This window comes from Rana temporaria, chromosome 11 (assembly GCF_905171775.1).
Source record: "Rana temporaria chromosome 11, aRanTem1.1, whole genome shotgun sequence".
Taxonomy (NCBI): Eukaryota; Metazoa; Chordata; class Amphibia; order Anura; family Ranidae; genus Rana; species Rana temporaria.
This window is the reverse complement of record NC_053499.1, coordinates 107,827,743-107,854,511: the sequence shown is the minus strand read 5'-3', so window position 1 is coordinate 107,854,511 and position 26,769 is coordinate 107,827,743. Positions and strand designations below refer to the sequence as shown.

Genomic DNA, 26,769 nt, shown 5'->3' with positions numbered 1-26,769 from the left:
GAAAAATAAATCTGGCTAGCCATTTACACCAGACAAATCGCGCGCAAAAAAAAAAAAAAAAAAAGATAGCATAGTCTGCATTTATGGTCTGCCATATTCTCATGTATGTCAAATCTATTAGGGCCCTTTCAGACAGATGTGTCTGTGTACAGGCTCCGCTTTGCTCAGCAGGGAATCGCTCTGTCAATCCCCACAAGCAGGCAGAGGACAGGTCTGTCTCTGCACACTGTGCAGGGACTGACCTGTCAGAGCGCCGCTCCCCCCTATGGGGGCGGGGGAAATCGGATGCCTTAGACCAGTGGTCATCAACCCCATTCCTCAGAGCCCACTAACAGGCCAGGTTTGCAAGATGACTGAAATATATAAAAGGTGATACAATTTGCTGCTCAGTGATTGCAGTATTCTAGTCTGCATCTCCACAAGGCAATACATAAAACCTGGCCTGTTAGTGGGCCCTGAGGACAGGGTTGATGATCACTGCCTTAGACGTTCCAAACACATCTAAAAATGGCCATGAAGCACAGATATGTAAATGATGTGGAACCCAAAAGACTTGTTAAAAAATGGCAACACAAGCTTACCACATACTGAATACAGTCAAGTTTAGCCTAACAAAAAAAAAAAAAATAGGTATAATCCAAGTGGGGTCCAATAAATACTTAAATGTCAATTTCTGTGCAATCTAGGCCAAAATGTCTGTTCCAATCGCATCCCTTTAAAGACTGTAAAGAAATCAGTGTTGGCATGTGCATAACTTACTTACCACTAAGAGCCGGTTCACACAGGGGCAGCACGACTTTGGGGGCGAAACCGCATGGCGATCTCAATACGACTTGCAAAATTACTTCTGTATTGAAGTCAATGCAAGTCACCCCCAAAGTCGTACAAGAACCTTTATCCAAGTCGGAGCGACTTGCGTCGCTCCTATTAGAATGGTTCTATTGAATAGAGAGGAGCATGACTTGTCAGGCAGCCGAGTTGCCCCTGTGTGAACCAGCTCCAAGACTGTGGCAATAGATGACATTACCCATTTGTGGAGATTTAATTTGTTGGCATATCAAGCAGTTGCAGATTTCAACTGTAGAAACTCACAAAGTCCATAGCGTGTCCAATGAGATCTGCCAAAAACAAACAAAAAAAAAACCTTCCAACAGGCGGACTTGATCAGAAAGCCTGTGTGAAAGGGGCCTAAGGCATTATAAAAGACAGATGTTCAATGTCTAGAATTAAGTATTGTGACGCTTCTTTTAGCAGCTATGTACTCCGCCTGCCCATTTGAAGAAATGCCCTCCTTACTGCTTGGCCACTGCTATATATTCCACACTTACAGGTTACACTGCCACATGTTATGGGGGAAACCAGTTGAATCCATCTGAGGCTAGTGAGCAGCAAAGTAGAAACATTTCAACAAGCCACCAAAAGGGTAAGCATTAATGGCTTTTAGCAGATATATAAAATTCTATACAAGTGACCCTGTGTGGTCATGTGAATACTGTAATCTAAACATGTGTAAAAATGTGAAATCTGCCTTATACGATTTATCCTTATATACCATTGACCAATTAGATTTCAATGCCTATTAAAACAGTTCTACAGATTTAAAAAAAAAAAAAAAAAATGTAATTGGAAACCCAAAATTTTCTGTATCACCACACAGAAAGATACCTCAATCTACACACAATTTCAACCACGCTTTAAAGCCATTACAAACGGCGTGGATAGGCAGATAAAGATGGCCCTCTCATTAAATCACTGTAAGGGTATGAAGAGTAATCGGACTGCGATTCAGTCATGCGACGGAAGTCCAGCTGGGATTTAGGTGGTGACCGGCGGAAAGGATCCTGCGATTCCTGTGTTAAACGGCGATAGTCAGCTAATTCTGAATAACGGCGGTCAGAAGCAAGCCTGCTGTCAAAACACAAAAGGAAGTTTTAATGAGGAAAAAACCTTCAGCAAAAAAAAAATAAAAAAAAAAATCTGTTAAACATCAAGGCTGTACATTAGGAAAGTTAAAGACTTTATACAAAAATGTAAGTAAGTGATGACGACATTGAATCCCTCTACTGGGTAGCAAGAGGATGAAGAAACCACACTACAACTAAGCTACTAGCCTTTAGCAAATATTTATACCTCTGCAGCAGGTGAAGTTCTGAAACATCTAAGCATTTACGATTTTATAAACAAAACTATAGGTCCCTTAGTTCTACACTTCAATATGCAACGTCATAGTTTTTGTTCTGCCTGTGCCCTGCTGGGGAGATCCTCTCCGGTCATATCTTGACACAAGAAATAAAGGGAAAACCCTTAAAGTGATTGTAAAGGATCATAAAACACAAACATGTCATACTTACCTCCACTGTGCAGAGCGTTTTGCACAGAGTGGCCCGATCCACCTGTTCAGGGATCCCTCTGCCTGAGACTCCTCCCCACATCAGATAACCCCCTAGGAAACGCACTCTCTGAAGGGGGTTACCTTGCGGGTGTGCTCCAGAGTCCAGCATTTGCATCCACAGACACGAATGCCGGACCTCGCCCCCCGGCGTCATCGGATTTGATCGATAGCAGCAGCCAATGGCTGCGCTGCTATCAATCTGGGAGAGGGAGAGAGACACTAGAGGAGATGAACAGGCTCAGGTAAGCAAAATATGGGGGGCTTGTGCCAGGTGTTTTTTCACCTTAATGCATTAAGGTGTTAAATTATGAGGGTTTACAACCAATTTAACCACTTCAATACCGGGCCAATTCTGACATGTAAAAAAAAAACAAAAAAAAAAAAAAAACTTTAATAGAAAATTACTTAGAATCCTCAAATATTTTTAAAGCAAAGGCTCTAAAGAATACAATTGTGGGTGTTGCATTTTTTAATGTCACATGACATTTGCGCAGCGGCTTTTCAAATGCAAATTTTGAAAAAAAATACACATTATCGAAAAATAGAATACCACTTTTTGGTCAAATATAAATATTACACCACGCAAGAATACCAAACCGGTCTGACTTTAAAATTGTGCACGCTCATGAAATGGCGACAGACGATACTTTAAAATTATCCATAGGTGACGCTTTAAAAGCATTTGCAGGTTACCAGTTTAGGTACACACGAAGTCCGGTGCTTGAATTACTGTTCGCTCTGATGTTGGCGGGGATACCTCGTGTGGTGCGCGATCACTGTTTACATATACATGTGGTACTGACGTGTGCATTCGACACAAGGCGACGGGGAGCACGGGTGGCGAAAAAAGTCGTTGCTTCCCAATACGGACGTCACACAGTGGGAGGAACAGCTTTAGTTCCTCTCAGGATTGGATGCCGCATCGTTACTGGACTTCCCAATCGCTTGTGAGCGCATGGTAAACTTGGCGATTGGAGGGGGTGGTGCGACCCCTTTCTGCCACCTGTAAAAGTATTCCAGTGGCTGACCAGTCTGAGTACTTTTACATATAACATGTTTCTTCTTTTTTTTTCTACAACACCGGGATCCTGGTTGTAGCCTCAACCACAGTCCTGGTATAACCGCTTCCCTACCGCAACTGTGGCCAGTAGGGAAGCGGTTACAGTATAAACATGTCCTTTACGTGCACTTTAATCAGCAGGCAAGCACAGAGACGCCTAGTTGAGGTGTTCAGTTAATTTGGCAAAGCAACAGGGGTGGGGAGCGTGAAGCACAATAAGAGTGGTCAGAAAAATGTATCTGGTTGAAAAAAAAAATAATAAAAAAAAACACAAACACACACCAGAATTGGTAAAGATCCTAAGCAACTCTGCATAGAAAAGGCGAAGAGGTCCATGGGTCATGTACTAAGAACTAAAAATAGCAAGGCACAGACAACACTAAAGACTTGGTGGAGCCTTAAGTACCAGGACAGTACAAAAAAATGCCAGTTTGCTCTAGCTTCACTAGAGGGGGATTATGCACAAGAGCATTCCTGTATATTCAGCTTGCCACAATTTTAGCATTCTCTTTTTGCCTGTGACAAACTAGTGATACAGGAATGCCTAGGAGTCACACCTGGTAACACGCAGCATGGAACACCAAAAGATATATGGCAAGAGGAGAGCAAGAGAGGGCAGAAATATTGCTGGGCCAGAAGGTAAAGATTAGTGGGCGGAAGAAACGCGATTCACAGTGATTGCCTTAACCCTTTCATGCCTATGTATGACATTTGGTGTTTACAAGTTAAAATCCATATTTTTGGCTAGAAAATTACTTAGAACCCCCAAACATTATATATATATTTTTAGCAGAGAATCTAGAGAATAAAATGGCGATTGTTGCAATATTTTATGTCATACGGTATTTGTGCGGCGGTGTTTTAAACACAACTTTTTGGGAAAAATTTACTTTCATGAATTTTAAAAAAATGAAAAAGTAAAATTTTTTTTTTGCATAATGTGAAAGATGATGTTATGCCGAGTAAATAGATACCAAGCATGACACGCTTTATAATTGCACACACTCGTGGAATGGCGACAAGCTACGGTAACTAAAAATCTCCATAGGCGACGCTTTAAACTTTTTTTTACGGTTACCAGGTTAGAGTTACAGAGTAGGCCTAGTGCTATAATTATTGCTCTCGCTCTTACGATCGCGGCGATACCTCACATGTGTTATTTGAACACTGTTTTCATATGCGGGCGCGACTTCCGTATGCGCTTTCTTTGCTGCGCAAGCTCGCGGGGCGCTTTAAAAAATTTTTTTTTTGTTTTATTTATTTATTTTTTCTAATATTAATTTTTTTTTTTTTACATTTTGATCACTTTTATTGCTGCCACAAGGAATGTAAACATCCCTTGTGACAGCAATAGGTGGTGACAGGTACTCTTATGGAGGGATCGGGGGTCTAAAAGACCCCCGAGCCCTCCTTTGCACTTCAAAGTATTCAGATCGCCGAAAACGGCGATTCTGAATACTGTGTACTTTTTTAAATCCGGCGCCATTGGCATCTGAGAAACCCGGAAGTGACGTCATGACGCCGCTTCCGTGGTTTCAATGCGGACACTGAATCAAAGCTGTTTACGGCTTTGTTTCAGAGCTCGCCGAGACGCTGGAGGCGCCGGATCGTGGATCGGGTCTCCCGGTGGGACGGGAGGCCCGGTCAGAGCGGCGGCGGGAGGGGGGGGGATGTCCCCTCCCGCTCCTCCGGCATAAAAACCGAGCGGCTTTTAGCCGCATCGGTTGTTATGTTTGGAAAGCCGATCGCCCGCTCTAAACAACGGTACCGGGATGATGCCTGCGGCTGCAGGCACCATCCCGGTATAACCCCTGAAAGCCGAGGACGCATATATGCGTACGCTCGGCGTGAAAGGGTTAAATGAAATGCATGGCTTACGAAGCCAAAAAAAAATCCAACAGAAGGCAGCACTCACTGCATCTACCTACACTATGTAAAGTCACCAAAATAAATGTGTTGCGCTGTCCAAAGCTCCAATCACACCCAAGCGATTTACTGGAATTTTTTTGGCCATTTTTTCTGCCGCTTTTTACAAGCATTTTTAAAAAAAATTTAGTGCATTACAAGCGTTTTACAGCTTCAGGCATTTTTGTTTAGCTTTAGCCAATATAAAGCACTAGGGAGGGAGAGGAAATTAGGTGTGGAGAGCTGATGTTGGTGCAGAAAACAAGTAACAAAAAAATGTATAAAAAACGCTCAAGGTCAGGCATTTCTATTGAAGCCTATGGAGCCAAAAAGAAGCTTGAGTACTTTGAGCTTCAGGCGACAGAACACTCAGATGTGAACATGAGCCATTGAAATAGTAGGATTTTAGAGCTACAAGCTGAAAATCGCTCGTGTGTAAACGGGGGCTTAGGCTCCATTCACATCTAGGTGTTTTTCTGCTCTAAGCCTCAGCTCTAAAAATGCCCAACAAGTCAAATGTTAATTTTAATGGCTCCTGTTCACATCTGAGCGTTCTGTCGTCTAAAGCAAAACCCATTCGCACAAAAAAAAAAAAAAAGTACATGAGTTTTTTTTTTGTCAGGTTACAAGTGTTTTAATTCTTTTACATTGGTGACCTTTTGAACTTCAAAACGCCTGTACAAAAACACAGCAAAATCGCCAGAATTAACGCCTGTAAAAAAGCAAGGCCTAGATGTGAACAGAGCCTTATACATGAATCCAAGAGGTGCATAAAAACGGCTCACATCATAATAAATCCAAATAAAATAACATTTCTGGGTATTTCCAGACGCACACAGAGCACCCTTTCCAGCACTTTTGATTTTCCGCTTTCTATGAACTTTTGGGGATTTGTTCATTCAAGTGAACCTTTATAAATTGGGATTTAATTATTTGCGCCGTTTTATGCACCATATCATATTGGATTCATTTGGTACATATTACACAGCGCAACATTTTGGTGAATCTCTGCAGGGTTTGCAAACCAAATTTAACCACAAACTTTTTAAATCCTTACAGATAATCTATGGCCAAGCATAGATTGATGGACAGCACAGTGAAGCATAAGCTGCAGCTGCATGAAGGTTAAAAAGAAACCTTCAGTGTGCAGCTCCCCCGCTTCTACTTATCTGAGCCGGATCCAGCAATGTACGCGAGCCTCTTTATAGGCCAAAACACAGCAGCAGGAACAACCGGCTCCCGCTGCTGTCAATCACAGCCAGTAAGGAGAAAGAGTGGGGAGGGGGCGAGCTGCGCACTCAGACACAGAGGCGCATCAGGAGAAACAAGCACAAGTGCCCTGAAAGTAGGCAGCTTGCCAAGCAAGCACTCAGCGGGGGGGGGGGGGGGGGGGGGGCAGAAGCAACTTTAAGAGGTTTAAGGCTGCTCTGTGAAAATAAAACTATTTCACAACGCAGGTATGACATGGGGGGGGGGGGGGGGGGACTGAACCTTTGCAAACACCTTAAAGCGGAGGTGCAGCCACATTTTTTTTAAAAGCCAGCAGCTACAAATATTTCAGCTGCTGAATTTAAAAAAAAAAATGGACACTTACCTGTCCAGCGCGCCCGCGATGTCGCCAGACGAGGCTGAGCAATCGCTTGGTCCTCTAATGCTGCTTCACTGCCCGGTTTTCTTACTGCACATGCGCAAGTAGCGTTGCACGCCGTCACGGGGGGGGGGGGGGGGGGGAGAGGAGAGAGTTTTGCCTATAGTTCTACCTTATGGGGGGGGGGGGGGGAGTAAGAACACCTTCATCTACTGACCCCCACCCTTAAACACTTACCCAACTGAAAAATTGGGACTTTGGACTTTTTAGGCACAGTGATTTATAGACGTATATACAATATATATTTTACACACACACACAAATAGAAAAAATTATTACTCTAAAAACCCACATTTCATATAGTCAAATAATACCGCTACTGTACAAAACCATATATCTACAAGGAGACTTGGAAGGTACAATGACATCATTCCATAGTAGATGAATCCGAGAGAATGGTTAGATGACAGCAAAAAAACAGTATGATGTTGAAAAATTGATCGAATAAGCTGGACATGTTGCGCGTGCAATCACGCTTCTTCAGGAGCATTACATATTAGCCATCAAAAGACTGGAGAGGAATAAAAAATATTGAATACATAATACAACAGAGATTATAGAATATATATATATTACATATACACACACATACACCGTATTTATCGGGGTATTGCACGCACCCGCGTATAGCGCGCACCCCCAACCTGGAAGGGAAATTTCAGAAAATACTTACAGTTTGAATGCCCCTCGTCGGCGTCTTGCCCGGCGGCGGCCTCGGTGTGTCCTCCCGCGCTGTCTCTGAGTCGAATCCCCGCTTCCCGCGCTGTGTTTGAACGCCGCCGCCGACATATACCGAGCGCAGTACACTCGGGCACGCTCTGCTTCTTACGTGATCGCAAGCGAAGCCGAGCCTGGCCGAATGTACTGCGCTCGGTATATGTCGGCGGCGCAGTTCAGCGCGGGAAGCAGGTATCGGCGTATATCGTGCACCCACGATTTTCCCCTTATTTTAAGGGGGGGAAAAGCGTGCGGTATACGCTGATAAATATACACACACACACACACACACACACACACAATGAGCTGCCGAGACCGTTGCCAACACTGACTAGGACCAGGTGGTCATGATAAAGGCCAGAGAACAATAAGGGCCCTTTGACACGGGGCGGATCAGTAATGATCCGCCTCCGTGTGCTCCGTAAGCTCAGCGGGGATCGCTCTGTATATCCCGGCTAAGCCGGCGGATGACAGGGCGGTCTCCGCACACTGTGCGGGGACCGCCCTGTCTTTTCTCCGCTCTCCCCTATGGGGGGGTTTGGATGAACACGGACCGTGTGTCTGTGTTCATCCGATCCGCAGACGGAAGAAAAAATTACATTCTTCCGCCTTCAAAATCGGGTGTTTGCGGAGGCGGGCGATTTTATCCGCTGACACCCGCAATCACATAGGGACCGATGTATGTCCCTTTTTCATCCGCAAAAGGATGGATGAAAAAGCGGACATACGGTCTGCACGTCTGAAAGGGCCCTTAAAGTCTCTCCTTGCTGACCAATGCTAGTCACTCCCTGTGCCCTTCTCCTCCACTTGCCGAGCATCGTTCTATTGCGCAGCCACGAATTGGCAGGGACGCATGCGCAGTGGCTGGTCGGTCGGAATGACTTCACATCGGCAGCACAGATTTGCTGACTGCAGACGGGACATGCATTCAAATAGCACGCTGCCATAGCATGTTCCTTCAGCCGTCAATCAGGACAGATACTGACTCGCTCGCTCGCCAGGGTTTTTTCTGGCGTTTTAGTTGACTGTGATGCTTATCCCTGATAGGGGTATCAGCCCAAGAGACACCCTTATTTTTATATGTCTTTTAGGCTTCCTACAGGAGACACGAATTGCTCACTCATCATTGCGGATCTAAAATGTTATCTACTTATGGGCACCTAAGATTAAACTAATGACATTTGAATATGGATTAGCTCCTTTATCTCGTGGCTTTTGTACCATTCATGGTCTTTCTACCCATTGTAGTGCCCTTACTATTAAACTGGTGAGTCCTCCCACTTCTATACTACTGTGATAGTTCCACATGCCCCATTAAGCCACTCTGTAAATTCCTCCATTTGCCATTTATCTATTATATGCTTTATTTTAGGCAATCAGCCTTCGGCTGCTAGCCTTCCAGCGATTACCATTTTCTACTACCCCTGCGATTCAACACCTCCTCCCTGACGCTATCTGCATATTTGGTTTTTATATCATTCTTGCTTTATATCCCATATTTTGAAGTAGCCCTGCTGTTCTTTCTTATTTCAAACTTGTATTTCACCAGGCGTTTGTTGTGGCAGACTGATGTACCACCAACACTACTACCTTTGGACCTGTATTCCAATTTATGGATTGGATATACACTGCAATTTTCATTTTGAGAGACTGTTTCCATCTCATTTTATGATGTCTTGCACGTCCCCATAGTGACCAATTGTTCTCTGGCCTTTATCACGACCATCTGGTCCTAGTCAGTGGCGGTCACAGTCTCGGCAGATTATTTTGTTATATATAATGTTGTATTATATTAAAAATATACATTTTTATTCTTCTCCACTCTTTTGATAGCCAATATGTAATGCTCCTGAAGAAGCATGATTGCACGTGTAACATGTCAAGCTTATTCGATTAATTTTTCATCATACCGTTTTGCTGTTATCTAACCATTCTCTCGGCGTCATCTACTACGGAATAGCGTAATTGTACGTTATCTCCTTGTAGATATATGGTTTTGTACAGTAGCGGTATTTGACTTTATGTATCTATATCAAATGTGTTTTTTTTTTAGTGCATGTGTTAATTATTTTACATGTTTCATTTATCTGGGTCACTGCAGATTGAAGTCCAACGTCCCAATTTTTCCATTTTCAATTAAAAGTTTTAGGACGCGGCACCTTTCTACCTTGTATCTACAGTACCACTCTGTAGCATGATACAAATGTTTCATTCTACTTACTTGACTGAATCACTGATCCAACACTCTCTCCTCTGTCTCACAGGAGGCAGTGCACACAGCAGAAGGCCATAGGCTCCTGCTGCTGTTGGTTAAACTTGTGTGGGGAGAGAGCAGGGGGCGCAGCTTACCAGCAGTGTGTTGACACAGTCCGGCTTGGGAGCACACGGGTACCCCCTTAGCACCCTGCTTGTTGGAGGGGGCATCGGAAGAAAAGGGGCGGTAAAGGACTGCTCAGTGCAATGTTGTTGCACAAAACAGGAGAGTATAAAAATATTTTTAGTTTATTAAAAAACACCACACCATTTACTATCACCTTCAAACAACCCTAAAACAAGATTATGCATTTCTACAACAGATAATTATGATTTAGCCAGAAGAGCATGTATCTGTACTGCTGCGCGTCGGCATAGTAGTGGAGTTACATACCTTTTATAACTGTCAATCGTCTTCTTGTAGTTGTCGGTAGCCGAGCTTAGCGGCGGTGAGAGGCGGGTGCGCTCGTACATCGGCGCATCCACTGAAGACGGCAGAGACGAGTAAGCAGATTGCATTCCAAGGCCACCCATCTGAGTAGTATCATAGACGGAACTCTGCTGTGGACGATAAGCACTGGCCAGTGCAGCGGACGACGCATATGAGGAACTGGTAGAATGTGACGGATAAAGACTGGACGAGGTCTGAGAGTTGTAAGACGCTGCCGCTGCAGGTAGATGGGACCCATAACTGGCAGACAGAGACGATCCTTGAGTGCTATAGGCTGTAGAACTTTGTGAGCCATATGAAGGCTGTGTTTCTGTCCCAAAAGCCGAGGACTTGCTGTCATATCCACCTTGATTGCCGTAAGCAGATGCAAGTGCACTGGCACGGGTTCCATATGCAGAAGATAAAGACGACGACTGACTACCGTATGCAGCAGACAATGATGAAGTTGGTTGATCCCCATAGGCAGATGGTAAGGAACCATAGCCTGATGCTGAAGCACGGAGTTTTGATGCAAGTGAAGCAGAGGACTGTGCAAGACCAAAGGGCGACCTCGTAGGTGATCTTCTTAGGGGACTGCGATCTCGAGAATAATAAAGAGGAGAAGGTGGGCGCATTCTACTGTCAAAAGCATAACGTGCATTATCACCGGAATAATGCTCATATGGCGATTTTAAAGCAAAGGATGCATAGGCTGCTTCAGCTGCCCTCCTACGATTATATGCCTCAGAACGGTTCTGTGGATTTTCTCGAATATCATGAGGCCTACGTGCGCGATTATTATGAGCATTACCATTAGCATTCATAGGCCTTGAAACTTTATTTGACATCTCCACGTTAATCCGTTTTCCTTTTATCTCCTTTCCATTCAGATTCTCGATAGCTGCCCTAGCGTCACTTTCTTTCTCCATATGAACGAACGCATAGTCTAAGGTAGTACACAATGGGAGGGGGGGGGGGAAAAAAAAAAATTATGTTATAGACATTGAAATATGCTGAATATCATTAAATGTACAAGTCTGATTAGGTTACCTGAAGTTTTAAAAGAATCTTGTTTTGATGCAGAAACCACATTTGTAAAACCAAACACTGAAGTTAAAATGGAAGAAAAAAAAAACAGGATGTGAAGATTCTTTTCAAATTTCAGGTAAACACCAAACTATTCTTTATTCAAATGCTTTAGAAGGCAAGTTAAAAACGGAACACCAGTCAAAATCGTCAAACAGTTCAGGTACATATGTGAACTGTTTATCTTCCAAAATATTTGTAATGATTTTAAAACCATGCCTGCAATTCATTTGTATTTATCATACTACTGAAATCTGTGCCACCTGGCTGCCAAAAAAAAAATCAGTAACCTTTATTAAAGCGGAGCAGCTGCTGACTTTTAATATTAGGACACTTACCTGTCCTGGAGTCCAGCGACGTCTGCAGCAGAAGACGAGCAATCACTCGTCTATCTGCTGCCCCCACTGTCATCCTCTGTGAGGGAATCAGGAAGTGAAGCACTCCGGCTTCACTGCCCAATTTCCTACAGCGCATGCGCGAGTCACGCAGCGCCGTCCTCACTGGTCCCCGCTGTGTTCTGGGAGCCGAGCGTTTCCCAGAACACAACGGGCGGGAAGTGACACTGCCCGCAGTGAGTGCAAATACCCGTCTTTGACAGGTATCTGCACCCCCTCCCCCCTGAAAAGTGTCAAATGTGACACTGGAGGGGGGAGGGTTCCGATGAGCGGAAGTTCCACTTTAAGGTGGAGATCTGCTTAAGTAGTCATAAAATAGGTGAATACTTACACACAAGTTCTTTCCCAGCACTAAGGCTCCATGCACACTGGCTTAAAAATGTTGCTTCTACAGGAGTTTTGTGTTCTGCCTGTAGAAGCAGCTCAATGTTGTCCTATGCACATTAGGACGTTAAGAGGCCTATTTTTAATTTAACGTCTATAGCCGCCGGCTGTATCACGGGAGTGCGCCCGCAAGCCAAGCCCCTTGGGAGAGAGCTTCTCATGAAGGGGGTTAGCTCTTGCGGAGAGGAGCCGAGACAGTCACAAGGGACCCCAGAAGACGAGAATCGGGGCCACTGTGCAAAACGAACTGCACAGTGGAGGCAAGTATAACTGTTTACATTGGTGACCTGTACAAAATCACTGCAAAAACTGGTAAAAAAAAAAAAAGCTTTTGAAACGCTCAGGTGTGAATTCGGGTCCTGAATTATCTGTCCCGATACCACTTTTTCAAGACTGAGTACTGTTTTAAACACACTAGCCCAGCTACACCGGGGTCTTCAGTTCAAATTGTGTTTGTTTTTTTTATTATTTTTACAATTTCATCTTTTAAATATTAAAAACTTGTTTTAGCCCTGTTGGGGGGGGGGGCTTTGGCGAGATATCAGGGGTCTTAACAGACCTCTGACATCTCCCCTTTAAAACAGAGAAAGGGACTAAGGACACAGTTTACCCAGTCCCTATCTCTGCAGCCTCAACTCAAAAAATGAATGTACAGGAGACAGAGGCTCCTCTCTATAAACTGAAGCATCATAAATACAGGTTACTATATTTCAGTTGTATGAATGGACAGAGTCAGTGATCACTGACTGTTCATTCGGAAAAGGTAGGACACGGGTTTAGCGGCTCCTACCTCTGCTCTTCATCCTGATCGAGGGCGGAGGAGGATATGGAGGGGGGGGGGGGAGAGCAGCTGCATGGAGGGTAACTTGGAGCGCGTAGGGGGAGAGCAGCTGCACGGAGGGTGAGAGCAGAAGAGCGGCGGGGGACACCAAGCGCAGAGGGGAGAGCAGCAGAATGGAGGGGGACAGTAGTAGAACGGAGGGCGACACAGAGCAGCAGAACAGATTGGGGGAACTGGAGGATACAGGAACAATCAGCGCTGATCGGTGCGGCTTTGGGGGGGGGGGGGGGGCGGTGAGTTACAAGCACTGATTTTTTTTTATTATTATAAAAGATAATGTTACGCCGAGTAAATTGATACCCAACATGTCACGCTTCAAAATTACGTCCGCTCGTGGAATGGCGTCAAACTTTTACCCTTTAAACGTCGCCTATGGAGATTTTAAAAAAAACTCTACAGGTTGCATGTTTTGAGTTAGAGGAGGTCTAGGGCTAGAATTATTTCTCTCACTCTACCAATCGCAGCGATACCTTACATGTGTGGTTTGAACACCGTTTACATATGCGGTCGCTGCTCATGTATGTGTTCGCTTCTGCGCGCAAGCTCGTCGGGACGGGGCGCGTTTTCTGGCTCCTACGTTTTTTAGCTGGCTCCTAGATTCCAAGCAAATTTGTCAACCCCTGTGCTACACTGTACCCAAACAAAATTGGCGTCATTTTTCCCCCACAAATAGAGCTTTCTTTTGGTGGTATTTGATCACCTCTGCGATTTTTTTTTGCGAAACAACTAAAAAAAGACTGAAAATTTTGAAAATATTTAAGTTTTTATTTTTTTCTGTTAATTTTTTTGTAAATAAGTACGTTTTCTCTTTCAATTACGGGCATTGATGGGCACCGATGAGATGGCACTGATGGACATCGATGAGGTAGTACTGACGGGCACAGATGAGGTGGCACTGATTGGCGGCGCTGGTATGCGGCACTGATGGGCACACATAGGAAGCACTGATGGGCACTCATGGGCGGCACTGGATACTTATGGGTGGCACAGATGGGCACTGATAGGTGGGCACTGGGCATGGATGGGCACCGTGGGGTGGCACTGATTTACCCATGTGTGCCAATCATGTGCAAGAATAGAGCAATCCGATTTGATTTTCATCACAAAAAGTGATAATTTCCAAATGTGGAAATAGGTTTGTAAAAATGCTGCATGTGCGGGTAATTGCACTGGGGCTGTTCAAAATGCTTTTCTACTGGCAGAAAAAAAAATGCAGCTGCAAAAACACTCCCAAATCCTCATGTACACTACGGCTGCTGATAAATGGATGTTTAGAAGCAGTTGACCATTTTTTTCAGCGGGACTCTCCTCTATGTTATCTTATCAGTACATGTACACAGGGTAGTTTGTAGTAGTTTCTGGGCAGTTGAGTTAGGTTAGAAGCATTTTTTGGAATGGGTTCAAGCGGATGTTGAGGCATTTGAAACGTCAAATACCTGCAACAGCTTGTAAACACTGCTAAATGCGGTAGCTCGCGCTTACAGACACTGTCTGCCTCTAAACTCCCCAGCCTATAAATTTAGTATGCATGGACATATTGAAAACATCAAGAGGAGTTTAGAGGCAGAGAAAAGCTCAAACACCTGTAAAAGCAGCATTTTTGTGCATGATGCCATACAGAAGTACAGGAGTGAACAGCCTGCCATCACTGGCTGTAGGCCCCATCTGAGATAACTGGGATGCAGGGAATTATTTTCTGGAGAATTTATGCCTGAAAATGTCCGTGTGCATGATGATGAGGCCATAATTGAGCCAATTTCCAGGGAAAAGGAAGAGTGAGGAAGAAAAATAATATTCAGATTTGGTGTTAAAGTGGCAAGAACCAGCAGATATCTGCAGCTGGAATCACAGCTGCAGCCAATAAAAAAACAAAAAACTTCAATGACAGGCTCACAGCATCCACCGCTGTTCACATATAGCTGCAAACCACAGGGTTACCTGCCGTCAGGGAGATACGTTCGAGCCTGGCAAAGTCAGCTACGTCCAGGCAGACATCTGTCCCCAATAGCAGGCAACTGCCTTGTGTGTGGTGGCCACCATCAGCCTGTCTTTAGTTTATACAGGCTGAGCAGCGGCAGGTATTCGCACGCCCCTTTAATTCCAGGCACAAGAGCCCACCGATTCTTGCCACTTAAATCTGGTGGATGCAGCTAAATGGACAAAGGCAATTCTGTGAATCAGGAGATGGGACTAAGCTATGATATTTAAATAAAAAGTCCATATACTATTAGGCATATAATTTCAATGACCTTTGTTTTATGAACTACCCATTGATTTTACATGCAGGTTTCATAGAATTTCCCAGGTTTGAGAAAGATTTCATTAAGCTGCTTGCCGACCAGTCACTGTCATATGGCGACAGGTTTGCTCCCCTGCGCGAATCGCCATAGCTGCACAGCGGCCGCTTTAAGGTGCCCGCGGCACGATGCCGATGCATGTGGCCGCAATCGCTCATCAGAGCCAGAATGGGGGTCAATGTAAACACAGATCCCGGTTCTGTAATGTAAGTAGAGAGATCTACTGTTCTTAGGGATCAGGAAGTATTGCTGATAACCGCCATTACTATAAAAAAGAAAAATGCAATATATGCCTCATTTTGTAGCTATAAAACGTTTGTGCAAACCAATCAATATACTCTTATTGCAATTTTTTTACACATCGACCTAAACTGATGAAGAAATTTGTTTTATATTTTTTAGAGTTGTCCCGATACCAGTATCGGTTTAGGGACCGATACCGAGTATTAGCGGGAGTACTCGTACTCCCGCTAATACCGCCGATACTAGAATAGAATACTTCCCCCCGCCCCCACCGCCACGTTAATCACCGCGGCGCGAGGAACATTACATACAGCTTTCGTTTGAATAGCTGTTTTCCCCCGCCGTGCATAGACACTCCCCCTTGGACGGATCTGTCCAATCGCGAGCAAGGGGGAGTGTCTCTATACACAGCGCGGCAGGGAAAACAGCTGTTGAAAAGAAAGCTGTCTGAAATGTTCCACGCGCCGCGGTGATTAACGTGGCAGCGGCGGCATCATAACAGGTACGGGGGACATTGCTGGAGGATATACTGGGGAGTCGGGACATTGCTGGAGGATATACGGGGGACATTGCTGGAGGATATACGGGGGACATTGCTGGAGGATATACGGGGGACATTGCTGGAGGATATACGGGGGACATTGCTGGAGGATATACGGGGGACATTGCTGGAGGATATACGGGGGACATTGCTGGATATGTGGGGGGACATGGCTGCATTTGTGGGGGGGACATGGCTGCATTTGTGGGGGGGACATGGCTGCATTTGTGGGGGGGACATGGCTGCATTTGTGGGGGGACATGGCTGCATTTGTGGGGGGGACATGGCTGCATTTGTGGGGGGGACATGGCTGCATTTGTGGGGGGGACATGGCTGCATTTGTGGGGGGGACATGGCTGCATTTGTGGACACATTTAAAAAAAAGTATCGGTATTCGGTATCGGCGAGTACATTAAAAAAAAGTATCGGTACTTGTACTCAGTCCTAAAAAAGTGGTATCGGGACAACCCTAATATTTTTGAACATAACGGGAGGGGCACACGTAAATTAAAGCGACGCAGTGCTGCCTCGCAAAAAATGGCCTGGTCGGAAAGTAGGTAAATCCTTTTAGGGCTGAAGTGCTTAAGCTATTTTCTTAACAGGAAGTGCAAGTTCTCTCCTGCAACACTAAGTTGGTCATCTGCAAAAGAAATAAAAGGATTGCTCTTCTGCTGCAACACAAGGGTGGAGAAGAGCTAGCCACTCAATGGACGCACAGATCTGATTGCAGAGACTCTGCACCCACCACCCGGAATTGTCAGACTGACATGCAATTGGTTCCATGTAGCTTTTGCATGTGTATCCTCTATGGGCTGCCTGCATTTAGCTCTGAGGTGGATGCACATGAATTTGGCAGCAGCATGGCATTATTCACCATTCTGTTTGAAGAGGAACCGCAGTCTGCTCACATAATTTGTAATAAAAACATCTTTGCCATTCTGAAGCTTCCCTCCAACCACTTTGCATATTTTATCTATACTGTGATTCTGTACTTACCAAATATGCTACATAAATCTCCCTATACCAAGGCTGGTTGCAACCATTTTAACAGTGGGCAGCTGAAGCTGCTGCCTGTTAACTTCCTGGATTTACAGACCACCCCAGCTCTGCAGCTCTCATTGGCCCTCATGACTCACCCCCACCCCCGGCAAACTCATGTGAGTGAGGGAGAGAGCTGTGTATGCCGTCATAAGCCTAGGCTTTTTACCAGACAAGAAAGAGGAAGTGGTCTGTATAATGTATTTACTTGCAGAAAAATAATATGTTTTACTATCCCAAGTTAAAACAAGGGCAGAAGATTTAACCACTTCCCCACCACGCCATAGCGAAAATACTGCTACAGCGCGGTCGAGTTATTCTGGGAGGACGTCCCTCCAGAATCCTTCACTCGCGCGCCCCCTGGGGCGCGCTCCCGGAATCATCTGTGAGCGCCGGGTTTAGAAGACCCGGCGCATGACAGATCGCGGTAAATTGCCGCTGATAGCGGCCGTTTACCACGTGATCGCTCCGTCAAATGACAGAGCGATCACTTGTAAACAAACCGGCGTCATGTAATGACGCCGGTTCCTCCCTGTACCGTTCGGTACAGTGTGAGAGGAGGGGGGGAGTGGGTGTCAGCAGCAGCAGCACTGTGGGCTTGATCTGTGACTATTGCAGTCACAGATCCAGCCATCCCTCCCTGCGCAATACTCTGCAATAACACCCCATACTGTCTGCAATACCCCCCCCCCCCCAACTCTGCAATACACCGAAAGCTGAAAATGTATCTGGTTAGGAAGGGGGTTTAAGTGCCCAGTGGTCAAGAGGTTAATAGATGTTTTTTTTTTTTTTACTGAAGGTCTGCTTTGAGCCCTCTATAACAGTGGTCATCAACCCTGTCCTCAGGGCCCACTAACAGGCCAGGTTTTATGTATTACCAGAATACAATACTACAATCACTGAGCAGCAAATGATATCACCTGTGATGCATTTCAGTTATCTTGCAAACCTGGTCTGTTAGTGGGCCTGGAGGACAGGGATGATGACCACTGCTCTAGAAGGGTGATCATTTATAGGCATTAATACCAAAGGTTGGAGGATCAGAAAGGACTTTATTTTTCCACTGTTAGAGCACATAGGACCATGCTTTAATATCTTCCTCGGGATTAGTTGGGGCCCATAGACTGTATATGGAACAGCCCTCAAAATTTTCACTCTGCTGCGTGGCACACACCTGCCAGGAAGATGTCGGCGGGCTCCTCCTCTTAGCTTGGCTGCCCTGTCTTTCTCTATGCATTCATTCACAACAGAAGAGTCTGCTTCTCTCATTTTGCTCATATCAGGTTCTTTACCGACACCTGTAGCTGATTCCTGCATGTGCATTCCTTGTGTGAGTGCTGTTTGTATTCTGGATGGTGATGGCTGCAGCTCCTCTGAGTCTCAGGGACATGCGTTAGCTTTGTGGAAACAAGCTGGGACCTAGACCCTACTTTAAAAGTAGGGTATGGGTGTATAAGGGAGGGGCCATTTGTGTACATGGGGACAGAGTTGTGCGTGTCATGTGTGCATCAGAGGGAACAGAGTGTGTACACAGGTGAGGGGGGGGCTGCCTGCAGGATAGCCAGTGGGTGGATTTGATGGGATGGGCAGTGCGATGGCCCTTGGGGGAATATGAAAAAAAGTGTGTGTGTGTAATGTGTTATATATATATATATATATATATATATATATATATATATATTATATTATATATATATATATATATATATATATTACACACACAGCCAGCAATCGCCAATCATATTTAATAAATGACTGATGAATAAAAGGCTAAAATATGATCCTTTACATGGCCATGTTTAGAGGCAGAATAAGGTGCAGGGCAAGGCTTGGGTGGAGCAACTGGAGACGAATAAGGCTGCATTCACACCTGAGCGTTTCAGTCGCATGTTTTTACAGCAATTAAAAAAAAAAACAGAACAAACGCCTGTAATCTGCTCCAAAGAAGCTCATGTTCTATTTTGAGCTTAGGGTGTTTTTCCGGCATTTTGCTTCAGGTGACAAGACACTCAGATGTGAACAGGTGCCATTGAAATAAATGGTATTTTGCAAGCTGAAAACGCTTAGGTGTGAATGCAGCTTAACTCTTAAGGCCTGGCTAGTAGCTCAGAACTGAATTTTGAGCCCTGGTCTGAAGGATTCTTTTTACTTAAAGGGTTTGTAATCGCTTCCTTTACCTTAATGCAGTTCTGTTTTCATGTCCTCATTGTTCGTTTTTGCTCTCAAGTTGCTGTAATTCTTCTCTGACCTCCACACTTCCTGGTTGTCTGTTTCCTGATAACCACAGTACTGGGAGCTTTCTCTCTGTGGTCACTAATCAAGGAGATGCGATTACTGTGTGTCTAAAACCAATCAGTTTAGTTTTCCAAACCATCACTGCCCTGTGTTGGCTCTGTACAGCAGAGAAACAGGAAACGTGCAAAAGCGAAACTAGAACTACAGGTACATTATATGATTGATTTTTTTATCCATTTTTAATCGTTTTTAAAAGGAATCAGTAACTACTATGTCTCTATACCCTGTAAACAATCATTTCAGCAAAAAAAAAAAAAAAAAGTTTTATTTACAACTCCTTTAAAGGAGAAGTTCACCTTTCGTAACATGTTACACCCATAATCAGGGCGTAACACAATACGAACAGACCGGTCCCTGCTCTGACAGCTAGCAGGGTATCTTCTCCCCGCTGTGACATTTCAATAAAAAAAAAAGTGATCACGGCTGAGCGGAGCTCCACCCGCATGACTCATTCACAGTTCTCTGAATGGAAAACTACAAGTCCTGACAGCAATTGCGGCTGTCAGCTTGTAGTTTTCAATTGACTACCACTCATGTCATACTGTCAGATTGTATCCGCTTGCCCATATGATGTACGGGCACACATACAGTGACACCCGCATGGCACCAGCTGGTGCATTGCTTTAGAGCCGTGGTTCTCAACCTCAGTCGCCCAATACCCCCAACTGGCCATGTTTGGGGAATTTCTCTTAGATAAAATAGCTGTCCAAAATACCACGCCATCGACTTAAAGCACCTGTAGGAAAACCCGCAAACATGGCCTGTTGGGGGTACTTGAGGACTGAGTTTGAGAACCACCGATTTAGAGGTTTCAGAAACTTATAAAAAAAAAAAAAAAAGAAGAAGAGGTGCATTTATTTTTTGTAAATTCACCTTTAATCTTTTAACCACTTGCCGAACGTCCTCCGCAGACTGCAGCAAGGCGGCTCAGCCGCGCAAACGGATATACCTGTACTTCGGTCGGTGCATGAGATCGTGTGGGCGAGCGCAGGTACGGCAGACTCAATGTACAGAGGCGGGGGGGGGGGGGGGGGGGTACACGGAACAAGGCGGATCCCCGTTTTGACAAGAGACAACATGGATCTCATGTTCCCAGTAATCAGGAACAGCGATCTGTGTTGTTGCCAGTAAGCCCATCCCTCACACAAAACACTCCTAGGGAAGTTAACTCCCTGATCGCTCTCTAGTGTTAACTAGAGCTGCACGATTAATCGTAAGAAAATCGCAATCTCGATTCACCCCCCCCCCCGCAATCTCCAGGATGGATGACCCGCAAATTTCAGGTGCGGCAGAGGAAAGTCCCCGGCTTCGGCCTAGCTCCGGAGCGGCTGCCATCTTGGTACACCCGGCGGCGGCTGTCTCGTAGAAAGTGATGTTTCGGCGCCATCATCTTGCTCCACCCCACACTCCTGCACAATCAGGGAGCTTCTGTAGGAAGAACCCACACTCCTCCCCCTTGTAAACGTCATGCAGAGGGGGCGGGCTGAGGAGGATCTGTGTCCACGTGACTAGCCTGACTTTCGGGACCCCGGCTGACAGTAATGCGTAAGTACCGACCGGATAGCGGAGGTGACGCGCACAGGAAGGGGCGTGCAGGTGGGGAAGTGCCTTGTACACGGAACTTCGAAGGAGGATCTCATCCCGGGCGGAAGGATCTAGAGAACGGATCGCGGAGAGATGGGCTTCGAGAGGCCGTGGCAGTACAACTTCCCCCCTTTCTACGCGCAAGGAGTTGTCATATGATTGGTGATAGGAGGGTCCCACGGCCTGTGTGATTGGGGGGTGTCTGAGGAGCCCAGTTTGGGACGGAGTTTTGGATTTTGAGGAGTTCTTCCTGTGTGATCCTCTCCCCGCATCTGATACAGGGAAGGAGGATTGGCAGCACTTCCTTATTGTATTTTGGGATGGAGAAGGGAATTGTCATCACGTCAGGTTTGTGTGGCTGTTTGAGGAGATTTCCCTTCACTTCCTGTGCCAGAGACACCACAGGAAGTGCGTGGCATGAAGAGCGGGGTAGATGGAGAAGTGGCTTGGTAGGAGCTTATGTGGTTAAATACAGTATATGTAAATATGACAGACTGTTTACATGTTAAATTTTAAAAGCAGCAGCAAACCTTACAAGCGTGATAAATGTGGCAGAACACCTCTGATTTTCACATTTAGTTAAATGTGAAAATCAGAGCTGTTCTTTCACATTAGCAAGCATGTAAGGCAGGGTTCGACGAATTCCGGGCGCCAGGTCGCCGTTGTGCCTAGAATTATCAACCTGGCGCCCGGGGCAGCAGAGCTGGGGTATCCTGTGAGCGTCAGGCCCTTCTTTGGACCAGCCACCGACAGTGCGTCTGACCTCCAAAACGGAGTCGTAGCATAGCACGGATAACATCCAAGGAATGCAAAGCAACCTTTTTGGGGTGCAACAGGCAAAGACATAAGGACGGAAGCACAATGTCCTCATTTAAAGGGGTTGTAAAAGGTAATTTCCCCCCCCTAAATAGCTTCCTTTACCTTAGTGCAGTCCTTCACTTACCTCAGTGCAGTCCTTCACTTACCTCATCCTTCGATTTTGCTTTTAAGCCTAGGTTCACACTGCTGCGAATTCAAAATCGCGGTAAAGTGCGCGATTTTACCGCGATTTCGCAGCTGCGATTTTGGCAAGCAATTTAATGTAAATCGCGGCCCGAAATCGCAAAAAGTAGTACAGGAACTACTTTTTGAAATCGCAGATGCGGCGTCGCACTGATTAGGACAGTGCCATTGCCGACAATTGCCGCCGATTTGAGATGCGATTTGACATGTCAAATCGCATCTCAAATCGTTCCAAATCGTACCCAGTGTGAACCAGGGCTAAATGTCCTGATTTCTTCTGAGAAATCTTCACTTCCTGTTCTGTCTAACTCGACACAGGAATTCGAGGATTTGTGTGGAGTGTCGTGCTCGCCCCCTCCCTTGAGGGGGGAGGGTCGAGCAGGAGAGTCAGGATGCCCACTAACACACAGCTCCTTTATCTGCAACCTAGAGAGCGTCCTGACTCTCCTGTAGACCAAGGGACGGGGCAAGCACGAAACTCCACACCAGGGAGAAAGCCTCGCATTACCGTGTGGAGTTACAGACAGAAGAACAGGAAGTGAGGATTTCTCAGAAGAAATAAGGACATTTAAAAGCAAAATCGAAGGATGAGGTAAGTGAAGGAGGACTGCACTAAAGGTAAAGAAAGCTATTTAGGGGGAAAAAAAAAATTGTACCTTTACAACCCCTTTAAGTGAAAAACCGAAACTTAGAAGAAACGAAGGCTGGGTGCATAGCACCGCCTTATCCTTGTGGAGGAACAAGTATGGGGACTTACAAGACAAGGCCGCCAACTCCGAAACCCTCCCGATGGATGCAATAGCCACTAGAAAAGCCCACTTTCTGAGAGAGTGTCAAATGGGAATCTCTCCGATAGTCTCAATCGGAGGTTTCTGAAGTGCCGAGAGCACCAGATTCAAATCCAATGATGGTCGAACCGGAGGGGCCACATGTCGAACTCCTTGCACAAACGTACTCACCAGTGAATGAATCGCCAAGGGTCGTTGAAAGAAGACAGCCAAGGCTGATATCTGCCCCTAATGGTGCTTAACCACTTAAGGACCTTGCCTGTTTTTCAGATTTGGTGTTTACAAGATTAAAACTTTTTTTTGCTAGAAAATTACTTAAAACCCCCAAACATTCTATATATTTTTTTCTAACACCCTAGGGAATAAAATGGCAGTCATTGCAATACTTTTTGCCACACTGTATTTGCCCAGCAGTCTTACAAGCGCACTTTTTTGGAAAGAATTCACTTTTTTGAACTACAAAATAAGACAACAGTAAAGTTAGCCCAATTAATTTTTTATATTGTGAAAGATAATGTTACGCCGAGTAAGGATACCCAACATGTCACGCTTCAAAATTGCGCCCGCTAGTGGAATGGCGTCAAAATTTTACCCTTAAAAATGTCCATGTTTAAAAAAATTCTATAGGTTGCATGTTTTGAGCTAGAGGAGGTCTAGGGCTAGAATTATTGCTCTCGCTCCAACGATCGCAGTGATACCTCACTTGTGTGGTTTGAACACCGTTTTCATATGCGGACACTACTCACGTATGCGTTCGCTTCTGCGCGAGCTCGACGGAGCGCTTTAAAAAAAAATCGTATTTTATAAATTTTTACACACACAAAAAAAAAAAAAAAAGGGAACACTTTTATTCCTTTAATAGAAAAAAGCATGAAAGGCCCTCTTAAATATGAGATCTGGGGTCAAAAAGACCCCAGATCTCATATTTAGACTAAAGTGCAAAAAAAAAAAAAAAAAATTGTCATTTGAAACAAATTACAAGAAAATATTGCTTTAAAAGAAGCAGTGACGTTTTGACGTTGCTTCCGCCCTGCTATGGGGACGGGTAGGGGCCATCTTGCCCTTGTATCCCAGCAGAGCAGGAGGGGGACCCTCTCCCGCCACCGATAACGGTGATCTCGCTGCGAATCCGCCACGGAGACCACCGTTACCGTTTAAATGACCGTTCACCAAAAAGATGGATATCTCGGTTGTGGCAGCAGCTGCTTTAAAAATAAAAAATGTATATATACAGTGAGGGGTCCTTAAAGCGGGAGTTCACCCATTTGTAAAAAAAAAAAAATTTTCTCCCCTTAGCTTCCTGCTCGTTCGGTCTAGGGGAATCGGCTATTTGTATTAAAATATGAGCAGTACTTACCCGTTTTCGAGCTGCATCTTCTTCCGTCGCTTCCGGGTATGGGTCTTCGGGAGCGGGCGTTCCTTCTTGATTGACAGCCTTCCGAGAGGCTTCCGACGGTCGCATCCATCGCGTCACTCGTAGCCGAAAGAAGCCGAACGTCGGTGCGGCTCTATACTGCGCACCGACGTTCGGCTTCTTTCGGAAAATCGTGACGCGATGGATGCGACCGTTGGAAGCCTCTCGGAAGCCTATCAAGAAGGAACGCCCATTCCCGAAGCCCATACCCGGAAGCGACGGAGAGGATGCATCTCGTAAACGGGTAAGTACTGCACATATTTTAAAATAAATAGCCGATTCCCCTAGTAAAAACGAGCAGGAATCTAAGGGGGAAAAGTGCCCTCTAAGGGTGAACCCCCGCTTTAAGTGGTTAAGGCTCCATATACAATAGATGTTTTTACAACTGCTCCTGAACGATTTAACTTGACAGACAGTAACCCATGTTTAAAATTTCAGTTTTGCTGCGTTAACATGCCACGTCTGTTTAGAAGTGTAAAAAAAAAAAAAAAAAAAAAAAAAAATGGCCAAAAAACGCCTATAAACAAAACGCTGCTAACCGCGTTTAGGCTCCATTCACACCTTGGCGACAAAACGCCCGACACGCTGGAAGGGCGAATTTCCATTGCTGTCTGAGATGGTTCACATCTCACGCCTGAAAACAAGTCCCAAACCCTTTATTTCAGGCGGCATTGGCGTTCGGCCATAGACAGCAATGGAAATGATTTGTTAAAAAAAAAAAAGTTAAACGAATCGCGGCAAAATATGCCGCGTAACTTGTCGCCTAGGTGTGAATGCAGCCGTAGCATCTGAAATGTGGAAATCTTTGGCATCTGAATCCATTTTTTTCTTTCAAAGTAACACTGCTAAACGCAACTGCCTTAAAACAGCAATAAACGAGGCTGTGTACATGGTCACATAGATAACATTGAATGCGTTCAGGGGCAGATGAAAAAAGCATCCAACTGCTTCGGAAACTTCAGTAACGTCCCCCGAACATTGGGCCTTAAAGGGGTTGTAAAGGTTCGTTTTTTGCGACAGTGCCGTATCACAAAAAAAAAAAGCCTGATCATTGAGGTAAATCCTTTCCGATCCCTAATTGGTTAAAAGCTTCACGTTTTGCAAGTTTTAGGTAAAAGGTGCACTAAATTGTATTTTTTTGCTTTAGCCAGTGGAAAGCTAAATTGAGAGGCAACACGCTCCAAAAATAAAAACCCTACACAGCGTGCGTTTTCAGACACCCAAGTCTATTGTGCGACTCCACCCCAAGCAAGCTCATTTGAACGACACAACGCTAAAGTGTGACCGGCACCACAAGATACAACATGGAATCCTTATAAGCGCTTCAAGTCACCGCGATGGCCTACAGTTTACATGAAAACGCAGTCCACTGGATGGTATGGGTGTATTCTCGGGTTTACACAAACTACATTGTAGTCGGTATTTACCACCAAAACAACGCAAATCTCATCTGAAGGCCTACACGTAAATAAATACAAACGGCGTCTATAAAAATGCTAACGAATCACCATTTTTCCCGAACGCTAACATATCGAACAACGCGATGAGGTATACAATACACGATGCCGCCATCTTCCCTCCTCCCCCTCAAGCCGCCATTACCTTTCACCACATCACACTCCACCACACTGCCGTAGGCCTCGAACATGGTGCGGAGTTCAGAGGCGTCGCAGGCAGTGCTAACATTGCCCACAAAGATCTTCCAGGTATTCTGAGGTCGTGGCTTAGACAGCTCCACCACCATCCTCTTCCCGTGCAGCTCCCGCCCGTTCAGCTCATCGATGGCTTTCTTGGCCCGTTCAGCGCCCCTCATATGGACGAAGGCGTACTGCTTCATGACGGCGCAACTTACTACCGGGCCGAACTTCTGGAATAGGTCAGTTATCTCTTCCTCCGTGGTGCGGTCGTCCACGTTACCGATAAAGATCTTCAAGGTCTCTTTCATAGCGGGGAACTCAGAAAGAGGTAACCCTGCAAGCGCGAGCTTTACTCACACTGCCAGGCGTACAAAATGGCGCCGCGCTCACTTCCGGACTGTAATGACGCGACGAATCCTCCCACCGGCCGGATATTGTATAACAAAAGCGGATTATTAGGGTTCTGCGTGCACACCCTGGACTGTATTGCGAGCTCACGTCTGACTACACACGTAGAACAAAGATATCACACTAGGCACATATAAGCCTCTGGAAAAGGCGGGTAGAAACAGGAAATAATGTAACCAATCAGGTGACGGAGAAAGCCCATGTGACCCCCGTCCGCCTATGTAAAGAGGAAGCTAATAGGGGTAGATAAAATGTCTGAAAACGTATTGGTAATGTAGGATGTGTGAGTCATACGGTATATCCCAACTGTTCTTCATTTGGAGGGACTGCCTCTTGTATTGTTTATAAGAAAACTAACAAATGTTACAGAAAACAATGTAAGGGAATTTGAACACAGATACTGATGGTACA

At 45.3% G+C, this 26,769-nt stretch overlaps 1 protein-coding gene across 4 annotated transcripts; it reads right to left on the bottom strand.

The window, feature by feature from the left end:
* Positions 1-607: 607 nt before the first annotated feature.
* On the bottom strand, positions 608-26,452 carry RBM14 (RNA binding motif protein 14). 4 transcript variants are annotated; one of them, XM_040328805.1, is made up of 3 exons: positions 25,916-26,451; positions 10,370-11,351; positions 608-1,905 (listed from the first exon to the last, which is right to left on the bottom strand). In XM_040328805.1, exons 1-3 carry the CDS (start codon positions 26,256-26,258, stop codon positions 1,704-1,706), a joined length of 1,527 nt encoding a protein of 508 aa, XP_040184739.1. In that variant the 5' UTR covers positions 26,259-26,451; the 3' UTR covers positions 608-1,703. The 4 variants fall into 4 exon arrangements, with proteins under 4 accessions (XP_040184739.1, XP_040184737.1, XP_040184740.1 ...); XM_040328803.1 differs by having other exon boundaries at positions 608-1,908; positions 25,916-26,450; XM_040328806.1 differs by lacking the exon at positions 10,370-11,351 and having other exon boundaries at positions 1,772-1,908; positions 25,916-26,452.
* Between the last annotated feature and the right edge of the window lie 317 nt (positions 26,453-26,769).

Excerpts from the sequence above, each read along its gene's own strand:
- RBM14 (XM_040328803.1), bottom strand. The coding sequence starts at position 26,258 with ATGAAAGAGACCTTGAAGATCTTTATCGGTAACGTGGACGACCGCACC. Across the intron at positions 11,352-25,915 it reads GGAGTGTGATGTGGTGAAAG|ACTATGCGTTCGTTCATATG; the intron begins GTAATGGCGGCT and ends GTACTACCTTAG. Across the intron at positions 1,909-10,369 it reads ACGATTGACAGTTATAAAAG|CAGGCTTGCTTCTGACCGCC; the intron begins GTATGTAACTCC and ends GTGTTTTGACAG.